Consider the following 22055-nt stretch of genomic DNA (forward strand, 5'->3'; position numbering starts at 1 on the left):
ATTGGCTCCAGTCAGGGAAATGTCTGTGGAGTTTTACCACGAATAGTATCAGTCCAGGGGAGTGCCCACAGGTATTTCTAGCAGATAGCATCACTATTAATAGGTTGAGACCAACCCTAAGTAATCAGCTTATATATATTCACATGGCTGCAAGTCATTAAAATATTTTATTGTTATCTTTATTTTTCAAGGCTACTGCTTAACTGAACAGCAGAGTATGGGAGTAGGGCAAATTAAAACACTAAAAAAGTCACGATTTCTTCTGAAATTTATCCTTTTTATTGAATAAGTGCTCTCTGGGTTGTTATAAGTCTTTCAACAATAAATTATGAGACATGAAAATAAACAGTATGGTCCATACACAGAAAAACAAACAGACAAACAAACAAACAATTAATAGAAGCTGTTCTTGAAGAAGCCCAGGCATTGGACTTACTAGACAAATACTTTAAATTTTCAAATATTTTTGTTTTTATACTTATTTTATTGGGTGGTTAGGAGAGTATACTTTTGGGCATTCTGATGCCATTTTAACCTGACCTCTTCTGCTCAATGTGTTTCAGAGAAGCATTCATTTTATTGCTTATATTATTAGGTCATTAAGAATGGAATCTTAACTGGTTATTGCTGGTCTGAAATTTTATTTGTTGAATTTATTTACTATGTTTAGTACATTTACTTTGGTCTGATAATTTTTCAATTGGTTTTCTTTTTTCAACCAAATCTATGGTCACATAATCTATTAATAGTGACATTTTGGTCCTTTCTTTTATGTTATTTTTATCACTTATTTTGTTTTCTTGTTAGATTGGGTCTGAGATGTGTAACATTTTTTTATTAACATTTGTGCACTCAGGGGGGAGGGGGAGTCCCTCGGCCCGGCCTGTGCCCTCTCGCAGTCTGGGACCTCTCGGGTGATAACGACCTGCTGGCTTAGGCCTGCCCCCGGGTGGCAGAGGGCAGGCCCAGTCCCTAGGTGCAGCCCTGGTCGGGCTCAGAGCAGGACCGATTGTAGAGTTGGGGCGCCACCCCCTGTCATGCACAGAGCAGGGTGGATCGGGAGGTTGCGATGCCACCCTCAGTCACTCTCAGGGTAGGGCCGATTGGGGGGTTGGGGCACCGCCCCCCTGTCACACTCAAGGCAGGGTCGATGGGGAGATTGCGGCGCCACCCCCTGTTACACCCAGAGCAGGGCCGATCAGGGGGTTGGGGAGCTCCCCCCTATCAGGCACAGAGCAGGGCTGATTAGGGGGTTGGGGCACCTTCCCCTGTCATGAACAGAGCAGGGTGGATAGGGAGGTTGTGGCCCCACCCCCTGTCACACACAGAGCCACATGGCGATCAAGGGGTTTGGGCGCTGCCCCCTGTCACACTGATCCTGGTGCCGGGAGGCCTCGCGGCTCCGCTTATCCTGGTGCTGGGAGGCATATTACCCTTTTACTATATAGGATAGAGGCCTGGTGCATGGGTGGGGGCCGGCTGGTTTGCCCTGAAGGGTGTCTTGGATCAGGGTAGGGGTTCCCACTGGGGTTCCTGGCCAGCCTGGATGTGGGGATGATGGCTGTTTGCAGCTGGTCACACACCCGTCAGGGTGGGGGTCCCCACTGGGGTGCCCGGCCAGTCTGGGTGAGGGGCTAAGGGCTGTTTTCAGGCTGGCGGGTGACTGAAGCTCCCAACTGCTCCTTTTTTCTTTTCTTTTTTTTTATTCTGGGCCAGCTTTAGCTCTGGCTCCAGCTCTGAGGCCTCTGCTGCTGAAAGCAGGTATCTGGTTTGTTTGGATTCTATAATCGAAACACTGTATCAACTCCAGCTCTGAGATCCCGGCTGGCTGAAAGCAGGTTTCTGGGGTTTTGTTTAGCTTCTATATTTGTAACAATGTTTCAAACTGCAAGCTAAGAGGCCGGCAAGGCAGGCATGGAACGTTGGTTTCCTCCGTCACTGAAGCAAGCAAGCCTCTTGTTAGCTTCAAGCTGCCTGGCTGCCGGCCGCCATCTTGGCTGGCAGTTAATTTGCATATCACCCTGATTAGCCAATGGGAAGGGTAGTGGACGTATGGCTAATTACCATGTTTCTCTTTTATTAGATAGGATAAGTGTTTGGTGCAGGAATCTGCAAATATCTCTTGTGGTGTTAAGGAAGTTTTCTCCTATTTCTAGTTACTTTTTACTCAGAAATTGATATTGAGTTTTATTTATTTTCCTCAGCAGTTATTGCAATGATCATATAAAATGTCATGCTAATCTGTTGATCTCATAATCTAGCAATGCATTTCTGGGAAAAATTTCCTTGGTCAAGATTTATTGTTTCTATACAGCATAGGGAGTATAGTCAACAATCCTATCTAATAATAGACAAACATGCTAATTGACTGTACTTTCGCTATGCCTCCCATTGGCTAATCAGCGTGATATGCAAATTAACGCCATGAAAGATTGTGGCTAATTTGCATACTGCAGGCAGGGCAGGACAGCGCAGCTGACAGCGCGAGAGCCACCATCCAGGCCCCTGTGTGCGATCCCAGAAGCTGCCTGCCTGCCGCTGTGATCTGATCCGATCCCAGCCCCAGAAGCCCCAGAAGCTGCCCAGAAGCCGGTGATTGGGGGGAGATAGGGGTCCCCTGCCCAGGCCTGATACCTCTGGCAGAGGCGTCAGGTTGGGGCAAGGGGCTGATCTGGCGATCGGAGGGTGATGGAGGTTGACGCCTCTGGCCAAGACATCAGGCCTGGGTCGGGGGTGGAGCCGGCAATCGGAGGGATCTGGGGGTCTCCTGCCCAGGCCTGACGCCTTGGCGAGAGGTGTCAGGCCTGGGCGGGGGGACCAAGCCAGCTATCAGAGGGAGATGGGGTTCCCCTGCCCAGGCCTGACAACTCTCGCTGAGGCGTCAGGCCTGGGCAAGGGGCCGATCCGGCGATCGGAGGGTGATGGGGGTTGATGCCTCTGGCTGATGTGTCAGGCCTGGGTGAGGGTGGAGCTGGTGATCGGGGGGAGATGGGAGTCACCTGCCCAGGCTTGAAGCCTGGGCCAGAGGTGTCAGGCCTGGGCCAGGGGGGCCAAACCAGTGATTGGTGTGAACTACAGAGGAAACACCTTTTCTGACCGCTCATTGGCTAAGCTCCCTGTATGCAACTGGTAATATTCTTAGTAACTTGGGTAATAAGAATTCAAAAAGGTGATCTAGGTTTTTTCACCACACTCCTGGTGAAAAAAAACGAAGGTCTACTGCTGGAGGGCTAAGAAATGTCATATCCTGCCCTAGCCAGTTTGGCTCAGTGGATAATGCCTTGGCCTGCCGATGGCAGGGTCTGAGTTCAATTCGGACCAAGGGCATGTACCTTGGTGGAAGGCTCCTCCCTGGCCGGGGCCCAGGTCAGGGCTCGTGCAGGAGGAAACCAATCAAAGTGTTCCTCTCACTTTGATATTTCTCTCTGTCTTTCCCTTTCTCTTCCACATTCTCTAAAAATCAATGGAAACATATCCTCAGGTGAGGATAAAAAAAATAATAAATAAATTATTATTATACTATAGGCCCAGTGCACAAAAATTTGTGCACTTTTGGGGGCATCCCTCAGCCTGGCCTGTGCCCTCTCGCAGTCTTGGACCCCTCGGGGGATGACCACCTGCTGGCTTAGGCCTGCTTGCCCGGGTATTGGGCCTAAGCTAGCAATCATACATCCCTCTGGCAGCCTGGCAGCCCTCGGGGGATGTCCACTTGCCAGCGGGGAGCAGACCTAAGCTGCAGTCGGATATCCTTAGCGCTGCTGAGGAGGCAGGAGAGGCTCCCACCACCACCGCTGTACTGGCAGCCATCAGCCTGGCTTGTGGCTGAGCAGAGCTCCCCGATGTGGGAGCGCACTGACCACCAGGGGGCAGCTCCTGCACTGAGCATCTGCCCCCTGGTGGTCAGTGTGTGTCATAATGACCAGTCATTCCCAGTCTTTCTGCTGTTAGGGTCAGTTTGCATATTACCCTTTTAGTATATAGAATAGAGGCCTGGTACATGGGTGGGGGCCAGCTGGTTTGCCCTGAAGGGTGTCCTGGATCAAGTTTGGGGTCCTGCTTTAGTGCCTGGTCAGCCTGGATGAGGGGCTGATGGCTGTTTGCGGCTGGTCACACCCCCTTCAGGGTGGGGGTCCCCACTGGGGTGCCTGGCCATTCTGGGTGAGGGGCTGAGGGCCATTTTTAGACTGGCCGGCAACTGAAGCTCCCAGCCTCTCCTTTTTTCTTTGTTCTCTTATTCTGGGATTTATTTACCTTCTATAATTGAAACTTTGTTGCCATCCTGCTTGCTCCAGCTCTGAGGCTGCGGCTGGCTGTAAGCAGGTATCTGGAGATTCTTTAGCTTCTATAATTGAAACTTTGTTGCTTTTGGAGCTGTTGCTTTCGGAGCTTACAGCAGGCCGTAGCAGGTGGGGAACCTGGGCTTCCTCCATCACTGGAGCAAGCAAGCCTCCTGCTTGCTTCAGCTCCGTGGCTGCCAGCCGCCATCTTGGTTGGTGGTTAATTTGCATATCTTGCTGATTAGCCAATGGGAAGCATATTGGAGGTATGGTTAATTACCCTTTTTGTCTTTTATTAGATAGGATGAAAGACACATCTTGAAAATGCCTAAAGAAAGTTGTCATTTTTTCATGGTGAAGGGACTGGAGTCCATGTTGATGAAAAACCCTTGCTGGCTGCGGTGACTGGCAGTGACTTCAGCAGCGGGGTGATGGTGCTGGTGCCTTCCCTGATTAGCCCGGTCACCTCCCACAAAGGGAGGCCAGCCTGTGGCTTAGGGGAAGAAGGGAGCGGGCCTAGGCTGTCACTAGGACATCCCCCGAGGGCTCCCAGTATGTGAGGGGGGCAGGCTGGGCTGAGGGACACCCCCACCCAGTGCACGAATTTCGTGCACCGGGCCCCTAGTATTGTAATGTATGGTGCCCGGGGGGTACTGGAAATCTTGGGGGGAACACTTTGCAAAATATATAATTGTCTAACCACTATGCTATACACCTAAATGTAATACAAAATAATATTGAACATAAACAAATTAAAAAATGTTGTATTGTTTATAAATATACTGATTTTTTAATTTTAATTAAATCTTTATTGTTCAGATTATTACAGTTGTTCCTCTTTTTTCCCCCCATAGCTCCCCTCCCCCCGGTTCTCACCGCACCCTCTGCCCTTACCCGCCCCCCCCCACTGTCCTCATCCATCGGTGTACGATTTTTGTCCAGTCTCTTCCCGCACCCCCACACCCCTTCCCCCCCCCGAGAATAGTCAGTCAATTCCCTTTATATGCCCCTGATTCTATTATATTCACCAGTTTATTCTGTTCATCAGATTATTTGTTCACTTGATTTTTAGATTCACTTGTTGATAGATGTGTATTTGTTGTTCATAATTTGTATCTTTACCTTTTTCTTCTTCTTCCTCTTCTTAAAGGATACTTTTCAGCATTTCATGTAATACTGGTTTGGTGGTGATGAACTCCTTTAGCTTTTTCTTATCTGTGAAGCTCTTTATCCGACCTTCATTTCTGAATGATAGCTTTGCTGGGTAGAGTATTCTTGGTTGTAGGTTCTTGCTATACATCACTTTGAATATTTCTTGCCACTCCCTTCTGGCCTGCATGGTTTATGTTGAGAAATCAGCTAACAGTCGTATGGGTACTCCCTTGTAGGTAACTGACTTTTTTCTCTTGCTGCTTTTAAGGTTCACTCTTTGTCTTTTGCTCTTGACATTTTAATTATGATGTGTCTTGGTGTGGTCCTCTTTGGATTCCTTTTGTTTGGGGTTCTCTGTGCTTCCTGGACGTGTAAGTAAATTTCTTTCACCAGGTAGAGGAAGTTTTCTGTCATTATTTCTTCAAATAGGTTTTCAATATCTTGCTCTCTCTCTTCTTCTGGCAACCCCATAATTCAGATGTTGGTATGCTTGAAGTTGTCCCAGAGGCTCCTTATGCTATCTTCATATTTTTGGATTCTTTTTTTCTTTTTGGTTTCATATTTTTTCTTTTTGTTTTTCCAGTTGGGTGTTTTTGCTTCTTTGTGTTTCAGATCTTTTACTTGATTCTTGCGATCCTCTAGTCTGCTGTTGGAACTCTGTATAATATTCTTTATTTTAGCCAGTGTATGCTTAATTTCTAGTTGGTCCTTTTTCATATCCTCAAGGGTCTCACTAGATTTCTTGAGGGCCTCACTAAATTTATCGGAGGTTTCTAGAAAATTCTTGAAAACCTTATAAGCATAGTTTTGAACTCTGTATTCTGTAGTTTGCTTTCCTCCATTTCTGTCATTTGTGACCTGTTTCTTTGTCTCAGCATTTTTTATGCTTCCCTGTGTTGATAGAGTGGCTTTCTGTGCTAGGTGTCCTATAGGGCCCAGTGGCTCAGCCTCCCTTATTACCTGAGGTGGACATTCTTGGTACACCCCTTTGTGGGCTTTGTGCACAGTCTTGTTGTAGTTAAGCCTTGATTGTTGTAGGTATCACTGGGAGGAATTGACCTCCAGGCCAATTGGCTGTGAGAATCAGCTGTGTCTACAGTGGGAGAACGTCTGTGCTGGAGACACCCTTCTGGGGCAAGATTTGCTTCAGTGGGACTTTGGTGCTCACTGAGTCTGCCCCCTGGGTGTGTCCCTTATGGATCTGAGGAGTTGTAACCTGGATGGTCCCACTCTGATCAGTGGGTACACTGGCTCTTGGATCTCTAAGGAGGTGCTATTTTAGCCACTTCCTGAGGCTACCCAGCAGGAGCTATGAAGAGATCTGAAGATTTCTCTTCTTTGTTTGGACTTTGGAGGTTCCTAGATGAGGCCCAGCTGTGAAGCAATGCAAGCTGCTGTGGGGCCTTGAGCCTTCTTTTGGAAGTTCTGGGTCTCTCTGACCCAGCTGCAGTTTGTTAGGTAATTTTCAGATTGCAAAGAGCCCGGCCTTTCATATGCAAAAGCCTCCACACACAGCTTCGTTGGGGTGGGGTCTCAGGGAATGAACAGGGCAGAGCAAACAGCTATGAGTGATCCTCAGTCCTACCCTAAGAAGCCCCGCGTCTCAGTGTCCCAGTTATCGCTACATGCACCTCTGAGAGAAAGCCGCCCTCGAGTTCCGAGCAATGCCAGGGAGTCCAGTTTCTCCCCATATGAGTCTGGGTCCCCAGAGACTTGTCCAGAACTGGAGTTCAGAGCAGTCGGGAGCTTGTGACTCCCTCCCGATTGAAAAAGACAACTGAGTCCTCAGTTGCCAACCCTTTCTGTTCTTGGCCCTCGGTACCTCTCCACTTTACTTTTGCACCTCCTCTAAGTCTCAGTGTGCTTTTCTCTTTCCTTCTAGTTGTAGAATTTCCACTCAGCCAGGCTTCCTGTGGTTCTGGATGATGTCTGTTTTGTCTTTTAGTTGTATTTTTGAAGTGGTTGTGCGAGGCAGCAATTTCAGATGTTTACCTATGCCGCCATCTTGGTTTCTCCATAAATATACTGATTAATTTCATTTGTAAATATTTTGAGATTTTTGCATTTATGTTCATAAATGAGGTAAACTATAAGGTATTTTAAAAGGACATTTTTATTTATCTTTACATTGTTATGTTACCCAATTAAAATATGTTGAGAAATTTCTTTAAAGTGTTTGTATTATGAAATATTTTAACTGTAGAAAAAGTGTGCATCACTCAGATTCTTCAAAATTTAATATTTTTCATATAGCCCTCAGATTGTTTAAATAAATTGAAAATTGCAAGGAAAGTACAGGCCTCCTTTGTACTTCTTTCCAATAATTTCTTCCCTCCTCAGATGTGAACTGTATTCTGAATTTGGTGTTTATTATTGTTATCTTTTCATACCAGTACTTTGAATTATATATTTTTAAACCTAAAAGGTTGTAAAAAATATTTTGCAGGCTTTCCCATTTCACATTAACTGTCTGGCTAGTATATTTGTGAAGTCTCTGGAGCAGATATAGTCTTGGTTTGAAATTTCCAACTATAATAATGAAATATTCTATTTTTATTCTCAGTTATGTTAGTTTTTTGTTTTATGTCCTTTGAAGGTTTGTCATTAGTGTGTACTTTTATGTCTTCTGAGGAACTTGACACTTTTATTATGAAGTAATCCTCTTTCTTCTGCTAATATTTCTTGTTTTGAGGTCTACCATGTCTGATATAATTATAGCCTCTCCAGTTTTTTATAATTAGTATTCGCATGTTATATCTTCTTTCAGCCTTCTAGTTTAACCTATTTATGTCTTTATACTTAAAAGTATATTTTTTATAATAATCATACAGTGAGATCTTGTTTTTCTTCTGCAGTTTGATAATCTGTCTTTCAATTTAAATGTTTTAGAACCATTTACATGTAATTATTGATATGATTTGGTTTATATTTATTATGTTGTTATTTGGTTTTTATTTGTCACATTTGTTTCGTTTTTTCTCTTTACTATTCTTTTATTACTTTTTTAGCATTTCATATTATTCCATATGATTTGCTTATTATCTCTTTGTTTTATTATTTTAGTGACTGCTATATTGTTTATAATGTGCATATTTAACTTATCCCAGGAAATAATATACCATTTCACATATAGTATAAGGGCCTTATAGCAATATATTTTTTCCTTTTTCCATCATTGTACTATTATTAATGCACTAGAGGCCTGGTGCATGAAATTTATGCACTTGTGTGGGCAGTGGGGGGAGGCAGTCCCCTCAGCCCGGCCTGAACCCTCTCCAATCCGGGACCCCTTGGGGGATGTCCAACTGCCAGTTTAGACTGGCAGTCAGACATGTCTCTTGGAATCCGGGACTGCTGGCTCCTAACTGCCTGCCTGATCTCCCCTAACGCCTCTGCCTGCCTCCCTGATTTCCCCTAACCACCTTTGCCTACCTGATCTCCCCTAAGTACCTCTGCCTGTCTGCCTGATTGCCCCTAACTGCTCCCCTGCTGGCCTGATCACCCCTAACCACCTCTGCCTCAGACCCACACCTGGGACTCAGGATTCCCTCCTCCAGCTGGCCGCAGGGACCCGGGACCCAGGCCGACTTTTTCCGGGCCAGTCGCAGCCACAGGGAACTGTGGGCGGGTGGCATCACCCAGGCCATAGCCGCAGGATCCTGGGACCGTGGGGCGGGGGCTTTTTTCTTTCTCCCAGGCCGCAGGCACTGGTGCCTGGGACCGTTGTGTGGGTGGCTTTGCCCCGGCCCGGCTTTGTCAGGAAGGACATCCAGAAGGTTGTTCGGAAGACATCCAGTCTAATTAGCATATTACCCTTTTATTAGTATAGATACTTCACATGTATATATGTTACAAATCTCAATACATTATTTTGTATTTAAACAGCTAATTACATTTTAAAGAAATAATTAAAAAACAAAAAGTGTCTTTTATTTACCTACATTTTTATCATTTTACTATTTATTTCCATTGTGAACATTCAAGTTTTAATCTAATTTTCTGTCTGCTTAAAGAATTTCCTTGAATATTTCTTATAATGCAGGTTTGATGATGCTTAAGATTTTCACCTTTTGTTTGCTGAAAAAGTAGTTCACCTTTGGTTTTGAAAGATATTTTTCTACATATAGAATTCTATGTGGACAATTGTGTTTTTTTTTCAGTGCAAATATTCTAGAATATGTTGCTTCCTTGTCTTTTGGCTTCTATAGTTCTGACAAAAATTCTGTAGCATTAAGTTGTGGTAATTAGTCACTGGTAATTCTTTGTTTATTTACACTTAATGTTTCTCTGGATATTTATAAGATTTTTTTCTTTATTGCTGGTTTTTATAATTTTGATTATAATGTGCTTGGCACAGTGTTTTTTGTGTGTTTCTGCTAAGAGTTCATGGAGCTTCTTGCAGTATGAGGTTTATAGTTGTCATAAAATTTGGAATCTTTCGGCCATTTTTTGTACAAATATTTTCTCCTTTCTCCACACCCTCTTTCTGGAACTCTAATTAAAATGTATGTTAGAGTGAATATTTGTTTCAGTTTTTATATCTCTCTGTAAATCATTTTGTATAGCTTCTATTCCTATGTCTTAATGAACTGATATTTTCTTCTGCAATGTCTTCTTTGCTATTATGCCACCCAATGAAAATTTTTTTAAAAAATGTATGTTTTTTGTAGATATTCCATTTGGTTTTTATTTTATACCATACACTTAATCCTCCTTATGTTTATCTTTTTGAATATTTGTAGTATTTGTATTATATGCCTTGATGATTTTTAAAATTGACATTATTTTAATTATTTCTTTTTTTTCCTTCAAGGATATTTCTTTAACAGGAAAAATGTACTGGCACAGATCATCTCACATGCAAACAGAGCAAGGGTTACAGATAAGTACCGAGGAACCTCAAATGGTAAATATCTTCTTTAATAAAAATCTTCCTTGCCTATATTAAAGTAATAGTCTGCCTCCTGTTGCTTGAATGTTAGGGGGTTTTTAAAATCTCCTTTAATGTGTTTTAGAGGTGTGTTTTACTGTAAGCACACCTAATCCAGTACCACATTGGGAGTCTTGGATATTTTGGATCACTGTTGCTGCCTATCAAAGACCTTCTCAGCTAATGTTCCAAACATTCGTATCTTCTCATTTCAGCATCTCTCATATCTGTTCTTTTTCCTACTTATTTTTCTCCTGGTTGTATATTATATATTTTTGATTTTTCTATAATTAATATCTTCTTATTGAATGATGAAAATTATAGTACTGGCTTTGGTTGTTTTCATTTTAAAAAGTGTTAGAGTTTAATCTAATAGGCAGTTAAGCTACCCGAAGATCACCTGTATCTTTTTAAGTATTATTTAAAATGTTCAAGTTCAGAGGAGCCTTACTCTGGAGCTCATTTAGCACTGCTACCAATGTACGACCCTTCTGAGGTTTATGATGAATGTACCATGTACTCTGTCTGTCTGGTGGAAGAGCTAATGATTCCCAGCCTGTGTGAGCTCTGGGAATTGTGGCTTACAGCTTTTTGGTAATTGTCCCTCCCCTCCACCCCCATTGGCAGTTTTTCTTTGTCTGGCCTCATGGACTTCACCATTGCACGTGAGAATTGGTATTCAGCCAGAGTCAAGGACTCTTTGGGGGTTTCTGCAGATTTCTGAAGCCTCTTTCTCCATACTGCGCCTAACAAATTCTACTCTCTTTGTCTTCTTATTCTAATTTCTGTCTCTTCAACTCAGTAAGACACTGGGCGCTGTATGGTTTCCCCTTCATTGTGTCATGTTCTGGAGATTGTGTAAAGCAGAAATCTGGGGTAATTTAGCTCTTAACCTGTTTTTGCATCCATATTCTTAGTCATCATACTCTTGTATTGCCTGTTGTTCTTATGTTTTGTTCAGTTTTATAGTTATTTATGACAAGAGGGTAGAGTAGAAGTCAGTGGTCTCAGATGGATTTTTTTTGTAATGTAGCAAAGAAAAGGTAGGAAAACAGAGTTTTAAAGCACAATAAAGGTCCATATATTGCTATTGACATTATTAAAAGGCTAGGGGAGAAAAGCCATGTACGAAGATAAAACTGAAGGGAAGCAAAATAACGTCTGTTGACGTTTAATCTGTGTCTTTACAGTTTGGGTAGAAGTTGGGTCTCTTTATTCCTATCCAGTGTCAGATATTGTGCTGTGCTGTCTTCTTACCATTTCAGCTGTGTGGAGAGTATAATATAGAATTTAGCGTTAGTAATAACAAAAATGACACTAACAGTTATACCTTTTAAACTTTAAGTATGTTCATATTATTTCTTGCTCTTGGTTAGATTAAATTTTAGCTTTGATTTTATCTTTCTTGTGTAAATATTTAATAGCAGTGATTTACAGTATCTGACTTAATATTACCTAATTGTCTTATTCAATCTGATAATATATCTATAGAGATCAATGATTTTTTATTTTTTATTTTTTTTTATTGCTTAAAGTATTACAAAGGGTATTACATATGTGTTCTTTTTTTCCCCCCGCCCTTGACAGTCCCCTAGCCTCCCCTATCCCCCAGTGTCTTATGTCCATTGGTTATGCTTATATGCATGCATACAAGTCCTTTGGTTGATCTCTTACTCCCCTCCCTCCTGCCCCCCAACCCTCCCCGGCCTTCCCGCTGCAGTTTGACAATCTGTCTGAGGCAGCTCTGCCTCTGTATCTATTATTGTTCAAAAGTTTATAATGGTCTCTATTATAGATCAATGATTTTTTAAAAGCCATAACATTGGAATAATAGACAACATGTTTTATTGTATCTTTTTTTCTGTATTTCTCATTTCATGCATAATATTGACTTGCTTATATTTCTCTTTTATATAGTCCTCATTTACTAAACTATATTGACTAGCATTTTGCTGCATTGAATAATATGCCTTGATGATTTTTAAAATTGACACTAATTTAATTATTTCTTTTTTTTCCTTCAAGGATATTTCTTTAATGGGAAAAATGTACGCTCACAGATCATCTCCAGTGCAAACAGAGCAAGGATTAGAGATAAGTATTGAGGAACCTCAAATGGTAAATACCTTCTTTAATAAAAATCTTCCTTGCCTATATTAAAGTAATAGTCTGCCTCCTGTTGCTTGAATGTTTATCTAGGGTTTTTTTTTAAAAAAATCTCCTTTAATGTGTTTTAGAGGTGTGTTTAACTGTAAGCACACCTAATCCAGTACCACATTGGGAGTCTTGGATATTTTGGATCACTGTTGCTGCCTATCAAAGACCTTCTGAGCAAAGGTCCCAAACATTTTTCAGAGGGAAAGATTTTAACAGTTCTTTTGGTCTAGAGGCATTCAGATCCAGAAGATAGTTGGAGAATTAATTAAAAGTATTAGCTTCTATCGCTCAGTGGTTTGACTCAGTAGATAGAGCATCGGCCTGTGGACTAAAATGTCCCGGGTTTGATTCTAGTCAAGGGCACCCCCCCCAAAAAAAGTATTAGCTGTCTTAGCTTCTATGAATGTATCACATTATTCTTTATTTAGCTAGAAGAATTGTGAAAAACATTGACAAGGGGATAACTTTGTAGAGTAATATGGACAGTTGGTGTCAGAAGTTTGTTTCAGAAATAAAGCTCTTTTTCCTCCATCATCGTCAAAATACTTATGGATTCAAAGCAGTCTAGAACATGTTCCATGTGAATGGGAAGTGTCTCTCTGTATATTGAGATCCACATTTATGTAAAACAATGGTGGTGCGATGATCACTTCCCTTAGGAAAGATTTATAAGGTATTGAATAGAAAGCTCCTATAGTTAGTTCCTGAAAATATGATTCCACATGCATAATAATTTAGATCTAACTTTATTTTTAGGCTAATATATTATGTTCAGAAAGTGTATGGAATATTTTCACAAAGGCCATTGATCCTGTAATTTTAGAGTTGTTTTAAATGGTTGAACTACTGGAAATCGAGACGCTTCTGTAGACCATGTCTTTTCCCCCTTGTAGTCACATCACCTGCCTCAGAACCCAGCATTTGTGGCATTAATATGATAAATCAATTTTGAAGCCTTACCATATGTACTATGGGCTTAATACTGTCTTTGAAAGTAGCTCCTCTAGGTTTCTCTACATTCACAGGTCGACATCAAAACCTCTGACCTCTAAGTTTCTAACAGGTATAATAAACTGAAAATATAATATTAGGTTTAGAAAAATAGAAATCATCACTAATAGAATAAATGACAATACCATTCACTACATATTTATATAAAGTATAAGGAAAGATACCATAGTGAAGAAAACTATGAAAAAGGCCAATTTTCAGCTGTCTGTCTTAGACATCATCTTGATGATATAAAATAAAGATTTGAACAAAAATATTGATTTATTTGTAATTCTATGGGTATTTGTAATACCTTCAGCTTTGACATTTATGAGCAATCACTAGACCTCTTCTAGCTACTGGCTTTTTAAAATGAAGCTTACCACTTCTTTTTTAAAAAAATCTTTATTGTTGAGATTATCATAGATGTCCCTCTTCCCCCCCACCATAGCTCCCCACCACTCGGTTCCCACCCCAATCCAGGCCCTTGCCACCCTATTGTCTGTGTCCATAGGTAATGCATGCATGCATATAAGATCTTTGTCTAATCTCTTCCCGCACCCCCTACACCCCTTTCCCTCTGAGAATCATTAGTCTGTTCTATTTCAAGGCCCCTGATTCTATTTCATTCACCAGTTTATTCTGTTCATCAGATTTTTTATTCATTTGATTTTTAGATTCGCTTGTTTTTTTAATTAAATCTTTATTGTTCAGATTATTACAGCTGTTCCTCTTTTTCCCCATATAGCTCCCTTCCACCCAGTTCCCACCCCACCCTCTGCCCTTACACCCCCCCACTGTCCTCATCCATAGGTGTACGATTTTTTTCCAGTCTCTTCCCGCATTCCCCACACCCCTTTCCCACCCCCGAGAATTGTCAGTCCACTCCTTTTCTATGCCCCTGATTCTATCATATTCACCAGTTTATTCTGTTCATCAGATTATTTATTCACTTGATTTTTAGATTCACTTGTTGATAGATATGTATTTGTTATTCATAATTTTTATCTTTACCTTTTTCTTCTTCCTCTTCTTAAAGGATACCTTTCAGCATTTCATATAATGCTCTTTATCTGACCTTCATTCTGAATGATAGCTTTGCTGGATAAAGTAATCTTGGTTGTAGCTTCTTGCTATGCATCATTTTGAATATTTCTTGCCACTCCCTTCTGGCCTGCATAGTTTCTATTGAGAAATCAGCTGACAGTCGTATGGGTACTCCCTTGCAGGTAACTAACTGTTTTTCTCTTACTGCTTTTTAGATTCTCTCTCTTTGTCTTTTGCCCTTGGCATTTTAATTATGATGTGTCTTGGTGTGGTCATCTTTGGATTCCTTTTGTTTGGGGTTCTTTACGTTTCCTGGACTTGTAAGTCTATTTCTTTTACCATATAGGGGAAGCTTTCTGTAATTATTTCTTCAAATAGGTTTTCAATATTTTTCTCTCTCTCTTCTTCTGGCATCTCCATAATTCAGATGTTGGCACACTTGAAGTTGTCCCAGAAGCTCCTTACACTATCTTCATATTTTTGGTTTATTTTTTCTTTTTGCCCTTCTGGTTGGGTGTTTTTTGCTTCCTCATATTTCAAATCATCGAATTGATTCTTGGGATCCTCTAGGTTACTGTTAAATCCCTGTATATTACTTTTTATATCAGTCAGTGTATGCTTAATTTCTGACTGGTCCTTTTCCATTTTTTTTGGCATTTTCACTAAGATCCTTGAAGGTCTCATTAAGTTACTCAGTGATTTCTAGAAGATTCTTGAGTAACCTTATAACTGTGGTTTTGAACTCTATATCCAGTAGTTTGCTTTCTCCCATTTCTTTCATTTGTGACATGTTTCTTTGTCTCTGAATTTTGACTGCTTCCCTGTGTTTGTTTCTATGTACTCAGTAGCTGCTAAGTCTCCTTGAGTTGATAGAGTGGCCTTGTGTAGTAGGTGTCCTATAGAGCCCAGTGTCTCAGCCGCCCCAACCACCTGAGGTGGACACTCTTCGTGCACCCCTTTGTGGGCTGTGTGCACAGTCTTACTGTAGTTTAGCTTTGATTGCTGTTAGTATCACTGGGAGGAATTGACCTCCAGGCCAATTAGCTGTGGGGACCAGTGGGAGAGCTGCTGTGCAGGAGACACCCTTATGGGGCAGGACTTGCTTCAGTGGGGCTTTGGTGCTCACTGAGTGTGTCACTTATGGATGTGAAGAGTTGTAATCTGGTATGATCTCACACTGACCACTGGGTACTCTGGCTCTTGGATCTCCAAGGAGATGCAAAGTCAGCCACTGCCTGGGGCCACCCAGCAGGAGCTACAGAGAGATCTTCAGATTTCTCTTCTTTGTATCGGGTTTGGAAGTGCCCAGATGAGGCCTAGCTCTGATGCAAGGCAGGCTGGTGCTGATGCTGGCCTTGGGCCTTTTATTGATAGCTTTGGGGCTCCCTGACCCAGCTGCAGCTTGTTTGACAGGTTTTAGGCTGAAAAAGGACAGGCCATTCATATGCAAAAGCCACTGTGCACAGCTTGGGTGGGGTTGTAAACTGGGGGGGCCGGGGGGGGGGTGGTCTGAGGGAATTTCCAGGGCTGAGTGAAGAGAAATGTCTGCCAGTCAGTCCTGCATCAGGAAGGTCCCAGCAGGGGAACAATGACTGCTGTGAGCACCTCTGTTTGGAAGAAAGCAGCCCCTGAGTTCTTGCCCTGATGCCAGACAGTCCAGTTTCTCCCTGTATGTGTTGGGGTCCCCCAGAGCCTCACCTGGCACTGGAGCTCAGAGCAAGCAGGAGCTTATAAATTCAGTTCGAAGTGCCGGCCTTTTAAGAGGAGCATCCAGGTCTCTAGCAGCCTGTGTGTCACTCAGCCCCAAACCACACTGGTTTTTACAGTCAGTAGTTCTTACTGCCCGTAGGGACTTCTTTCCCCAGCTGTGGAACCCTGGGATGGGGGTCTGGTGTGGGGCTGGACTCCTTGCTCCTCCAGGCAGCCTCTGCAGAGGCAATCTCCCTCCTGATTAAAAAAGCGGCACACCTGGGTTCTGGAAGAGCCTGTTCCATGCCTTTGTACCTCCTACCAGTCTCAATGCGCTTTCTTCTTCACCTCTCTAGTTGTAGTACTTCCACTCAGCCAGCTTTCCCACAGTTCTGGATGATAGTTGTTCTGTATTTTAATTGTAATTTTGATGTGGTCGTGGGAGGCAGCAAGTACAGGCGTTTATCTATGCCGCCATCTTGGTTCCCCTTACCACTTCTTTGGAGATAAAATACCTTTTAAGTTGACAGCTGACCATGATACCTCTGTGGTATCTTTCATTCCAGGTACATTTTTTTTGGGTGCATACTCTGTGCCAGACAGCAGAATTATATCTGTCCATCCTACTTATTCCTTAGACTTCTAGAAGTTTGCTGGGTAAGATTTAAGTGGAAAGCAGTGGCCAACGTGCTCTCATCCCAAGAAGGCCTGCCCGTTCAATGTGGCCCTGGCACCCTGCCTGCAGAGCATGGCGGCATCAGTGTGGACATCTCAGTTCCACGGGGCAGATCTCTCTCATTACTTTGATGCAACTTATTTTCTTTTTACAAAGGAGCATTTTTAATGGAATATCTTTTTGTTAATACCCACCATTTAAAATATAGTAGATTTTTTGAATTAAAATAATCAGCATTTATTTTTTATTGAATTTATTGGGGTGACATTGGTTAATAAAATTATATAGGTTTTAGGTGTACAGTTCTATAATACATCATCTGTATGTTGTGTGTTCATCACCTGAAGTCAAGTCTCCTTCCATCACAATTTATCCTCCCTATTTACCTTCTTCAGCCTCTCCCCATTCCCCTTTCCTTCTGGTAATCACCACACCATTGTCTTTATGAGTTTTTTGTTTTGTTTTATTTTTTATTTTTTTAAATTAAATCTTTATTGTTCAGATTATTACAGTTGTTCCTCTTTTTCCCCCCATAGCTCCCCTCCACCCGTTTACCACCCCCACCCTCTGCCCTCCCCCCCCCCACTGTCCTCATCCATAGGTGCATGAATTTTGTTCAGTCTCTTCCTGCATCTCCCACACCCCTTTCCCCCCCCAAGAATAGTCAGTCCACTCCCTTTCTATGCCCCTGATTCTATTATAATCACCAGTTCATTCTGTTCATCAGATTATTTATTCACTTGATTTTTAGATTCACTTGTTGATAGATGTGTATTTGTTGTTCATAGTTTGTATCTTTACCTTTTTCTTCTTCTTTCTCTTCTTAAAGGATACCTTTCAGCATTTCATGTAATACTGGTTTAGTGGTGATGAACTCCTTTAGCTTTTCCTTATCTGTGAGGCTCTTTATCTGACCTTCAATTCTGAATGATAGCTTTGCTGGATAAAGTAGTCTTGATTGTAGGTTCTTGCTATTCATCACTTTGAATATTTCTTGCCACTCCCTTCTGGCCTGCAAAGTTTCTGTTGAGAAATCAGCTGACAGTCGTATGGGTACTCCCTTGTAGGTAACTGACTGTCTTTTTCTTGCTGATTTTAAGGTTCACTCTTTGTCTTTAGCCCTTGGCATTTTAATTATGATGTGTCTTGGTGTGGTCCTCTTTGGATTCCTTTTGTTTGGGGTTCTCTGTGCTTCCTGGACGTGTAAGTAAATTTCTTTCACCAGGTAGAGGAAGTTTTCTGTCATTATTTCTTCAAATAGGTTTTCAATATCTTGCTCTCTCTCTTCTTCTGGCACTCCTATAATTCGGATGTTGGTACACTTGAATCTGTCCCAGAGGCTCCTTACACTATCTTCGTATTTTTGGATTCTTTTTTCATTTTGCTTTTCCGGTTGGGTGTTTTTTGTTTCTTTGTATTTCAAATCTTTGACTTGATTCTTGCGATCCTCTAGTCTGCTGTCGGGAGTCTTTATAATATTCTTTATTTCAGTCAGTGTATGCTTAATTTCTAGTTGGTCCTTTATCACAACCTTGAGGGTCTCATTAGATTTCTTGAGGGTCTCATTAAGTTTATCGGCGGTTTCTAGAAAATTCTTGAAAAACCTTAAAAGTGTGGTCTTGAACTCTATATCCAGTAGTTTGCTTTCCTCCACTTCTGTCATTTGTGTCCTGTTTCTTTGTCTCCGCATTTTGTTGTGCTTCACTGTATCGATAGAGTGGCTTTCTGTACTAGGTGTCCTATAGGGCCCAGTGGCTCAGCCTCCCCAATTACCTGAGGTAGACACTCTTGGTGCACCCCCTTGTGGGCTTTGTGCATAGTCTTGTTGTAGTTAAGCCTTGATTGTTGTAGGATCACTGGGAGGAATTGACCTCCAGGCCAATTGGCTGTGAGAATCAGCTGTGTCTGCAGTGGGAGAACTTTTGTGCTGGAGACACCCCTCCAGGGCGAGACTTGCTTCAATAGGGCTTTGGTGCTCACTCTGTTTTGTTTTATTTTTGTTGAATCCCTTTACCTTTTTTACCCAGCCCTGCAATGTTCATGGAGAATTATTTCCTGACATAATTATAAAAAAAATCAAGGAATGTATTTATTCATTTTCCCCGCTATAATGTGGCTGACATTGTTTTACTCATAGATTATAAAAGATAGAAGAGACAGTTTTTCCCCCTTGAGGAACTTGTATGAAGAGCAATATATAAAGAGACAAATTACAATACTGTTTAATGTATATCCTAAGTAGAGACTAATTGAATAGTAGAGAAAAATTGCTATAATTTCATTTTATTTATTCATTTACTCTTTGACAAATAACAGCAGAGAGTTTTCAATGATCCAAATGTTTGAGATATAAAATATAACTGATTCACAACTTTTAAAAAGGAATTTTCAAACTTTTAAGTTTTAAAGTACTTGAACATTTTGGTCTCAGGATACCTTTAAACTCTTAAAAATATTTACATTTTACAGGTCCATAGGAGTTTTAGTCTATGTGTATTATATCAACCAATTTTACCATATTAGAAATTCAAACAGATAAAAATATAAAATATTTATTTATTAAAAAATAAGTCAATTACATATTAATACAAAACGTTTTTTAGGACAAAATGTTATCCAAAAGAAAATAATTTAATGAGAAGGGTAGGATTGTGTTACATTTTTCCAAATCTCTTTAATATCTGATTTAATATAGAGCTAGATTATCCTGTCTGCTTTTGCATTCAGTCTGTTGTATATGGTTTTTTGGTTGAAGTATATTAAGTAAATCTGGTCTCAAATTAAAAAGGGAGTAATAGTTTAATAGCATTATTACATAGTTACAGATACTCTTGTTAATATACTAAAACTCTGAAAGTGTTAGTTTCTTAAAGATTTGTTGTAGTGGGGAATCTGAAGCCACATAAATGAACTTACTGTATATCATTACATTAAAATCTATTGATCCTCCTTGTTCTTTGAACAAATCTTTAACTCCTGCATGATTTTGTAATTTCATGTGTTAATCATTTGAAAAGTATTGGTCACTGTTTTATACCCCATGCTTTTCCATCATCAGTGCAAATGTCAACACAGTGAAAAAGGCAAATAAGCCTTAGCATTATTATGAAAATGGTTTTGACCTTGCAGATCCACTGAAAGGGTCTTGAAGATTATTAGGAGTCTGTGGACCATTAGTGAGAACCACTAGTCTATTGGGAGGAGGAGAAAGAGGTGAAGAGAGTACAATTTAGAATCAGGTTGTCTAGGTTCAACCACAGCTCTGCTACTTACTCTCAGTGTGACCGTGAGCAGGCTGTTTAACTTCTCTAAGCCTCAGTTTCTGCATCCATAAAATGAGGCTACAAACAGGTCCTACTTCATGAGGTTGTGGTGAAGATTAAAATTAAATGAGACAGTACTCACATGTATTGATTATTATAATAATGATTACTCAGACAATTATAATATAGTATGATACATGCTAAAATAGAGGAAGGGACAGAGTGGTGATGAGAGCAGGAGAAACGTTGTAGAGGCAGTGATGCTGGGCACAGTCCAGAAGAGGGTCACTGCAGCTGGAGAGCTGTCATTGCCCTATCCTCAGGCTTTTCTTTCTCCATTTTCCCTTTTTTTTTTTTAAAATATGTTTTTATTGATTTCAGAGAGAACAAGGGAGAGGGAGAGAGGAATAGAAGCATCAATGATGAGAGCGAATCAGGCTGCCTCCTGCAGGCCCCCTACTGGGGATCGAGCCCACAACCCAGGCATGTGCTCTGACTGGGAATTGAACTGTGACCTCCTGGTTCATGAGTCTTCCACTGAGCCACACCACCCATTTTCTATTTTGGAGGGTGACACCTTCACCTATTCAGTCTCGCAAACCAGAACCCTGGGAGAGTTTGCTGAGGAAGTCAGGAATAGAGAAATTAAAAAGAAAGGGAGTGCCAAAAGCTATGGCACATAAAATGAATAAATTTGTCATAGGTAGACAGTATAGAGCCCATAACACATATTACCCCAGTGTATCTATTCTGCCATTTTTATGAAAAGGATATTATTAAGTCCTTTTAGCCAATGAGGAAAATGAGGCTAAAAAGGGTAGGTAACTTGACCAAGATCACTCATCAATTAATTGACAGATTCAGGATTTGAATTAATTCCTGTCTGGTTATAAACATCTTACTCTTTCCACAGTATCATCCAGTAGATTTATAAAAATATGAGCTCCATGTTGAATTTGTGTTTTACAAATATAACTTTCTTGTTTCAGCCATCCCTTGCATATAAATAAACTTCTATAGCATTTTGTACTGTATGCCACCTTTACCATTTATTTTACTTATTAACAATCAAGTGTATCAAAGAACAAAGAGATATAATTGCATTTTCAATTCAGTCTACAGAATTCAGATTTTTATGTAATAATATTGGTTTTATTATCTGCTAACCTGAGGCAGTGAAGTCTTAATTGTCAGTGCTCCACAATCCCAAATAAGCTAGGTTCGAAATTGGGCCATACCCAAATATGGCTATAAAGGTTGTTTCTTTAAGACTTGTGGAGATACAGATTAAGTTAGTGAGACATTTTTTGTGTGTGTGTGGCTGTGCCATTTCTTTTTATTATTAAATTTATTGTGATGACATTGGTTAATAAGATCAGATAAATTTCAAGTGTACCATTCTATGATACATGATCTGTATATTGTATTGTGTGCCCATCACCCAAATCAAATTATCCTCTGTCACCATATATTTGGCCCCCGTTATCCTACACCCTTTGTCTCATCCCTCTAGTAGCCACCATACATTGTCTGTGCCTATGAGTTTCAGATTTATATCCCACATATGAGTGAAATCATATGGTTCTTAGCTTTTTCTGACTGATTTATTTTACTTATCATAATATTTTTAAGGTCTACCCATGTTGTTGCAAATGGCAGTATTTCATCTTTTCTTATGGTTGAATAGTATTCCATAGTGTACATGTACCATATCTTCTTTATCCAGTCCTCTATCAAAGGACATTTTGGTTGTTTCTGTGTCTTGGCCACTATGAATAATGTGGCAGTGAACATAAAATCTTTGCAAATAACTGTTTTGATATTTTGGGATAGATACCCAAGAGGGAGATTGCTGGGCCATATGGTAACTGTAT

At 40.9% G+C, this 22055-nt stretch overlaps 1 protein-coding gene across 1 annotated transcript in view; it reads left to right on the plus strand.

Annotated features, from left to right (window-relative positions):
- The window catches only part of TTC6 (tetratricopeptide repeat domain 6), a gene marked incomplete at both ends in the record, with an annotated part of 261680 nt that overhangs the window by 86817 nt on the left and 152808 nt on the right, over window positions 1-22055 (plus strand). Inside the window, one exon of the mRNA XM_081098882.1 lies at window positions 12385-12477. Coding sequence (XP_080955008.1) covers window positions 12385-12477 — 93 coding nt within the window. The remainder of the gene's footprint in view (window positions 1-12384; window positions 12478-22055) is intronic.

The sequence above is a fragment of the Myotis nattereri genome (assembly GCF_964212035.1).
Source record: "Myotis nattereri genome assembly, chromosome: 1".
NCBI classification, from domain to species: Eukaryota; Metazoa; Chordata; class Mammalia; order Chiroptera; family Vespertilionidae; genus Myotis; species Myotis nattereri.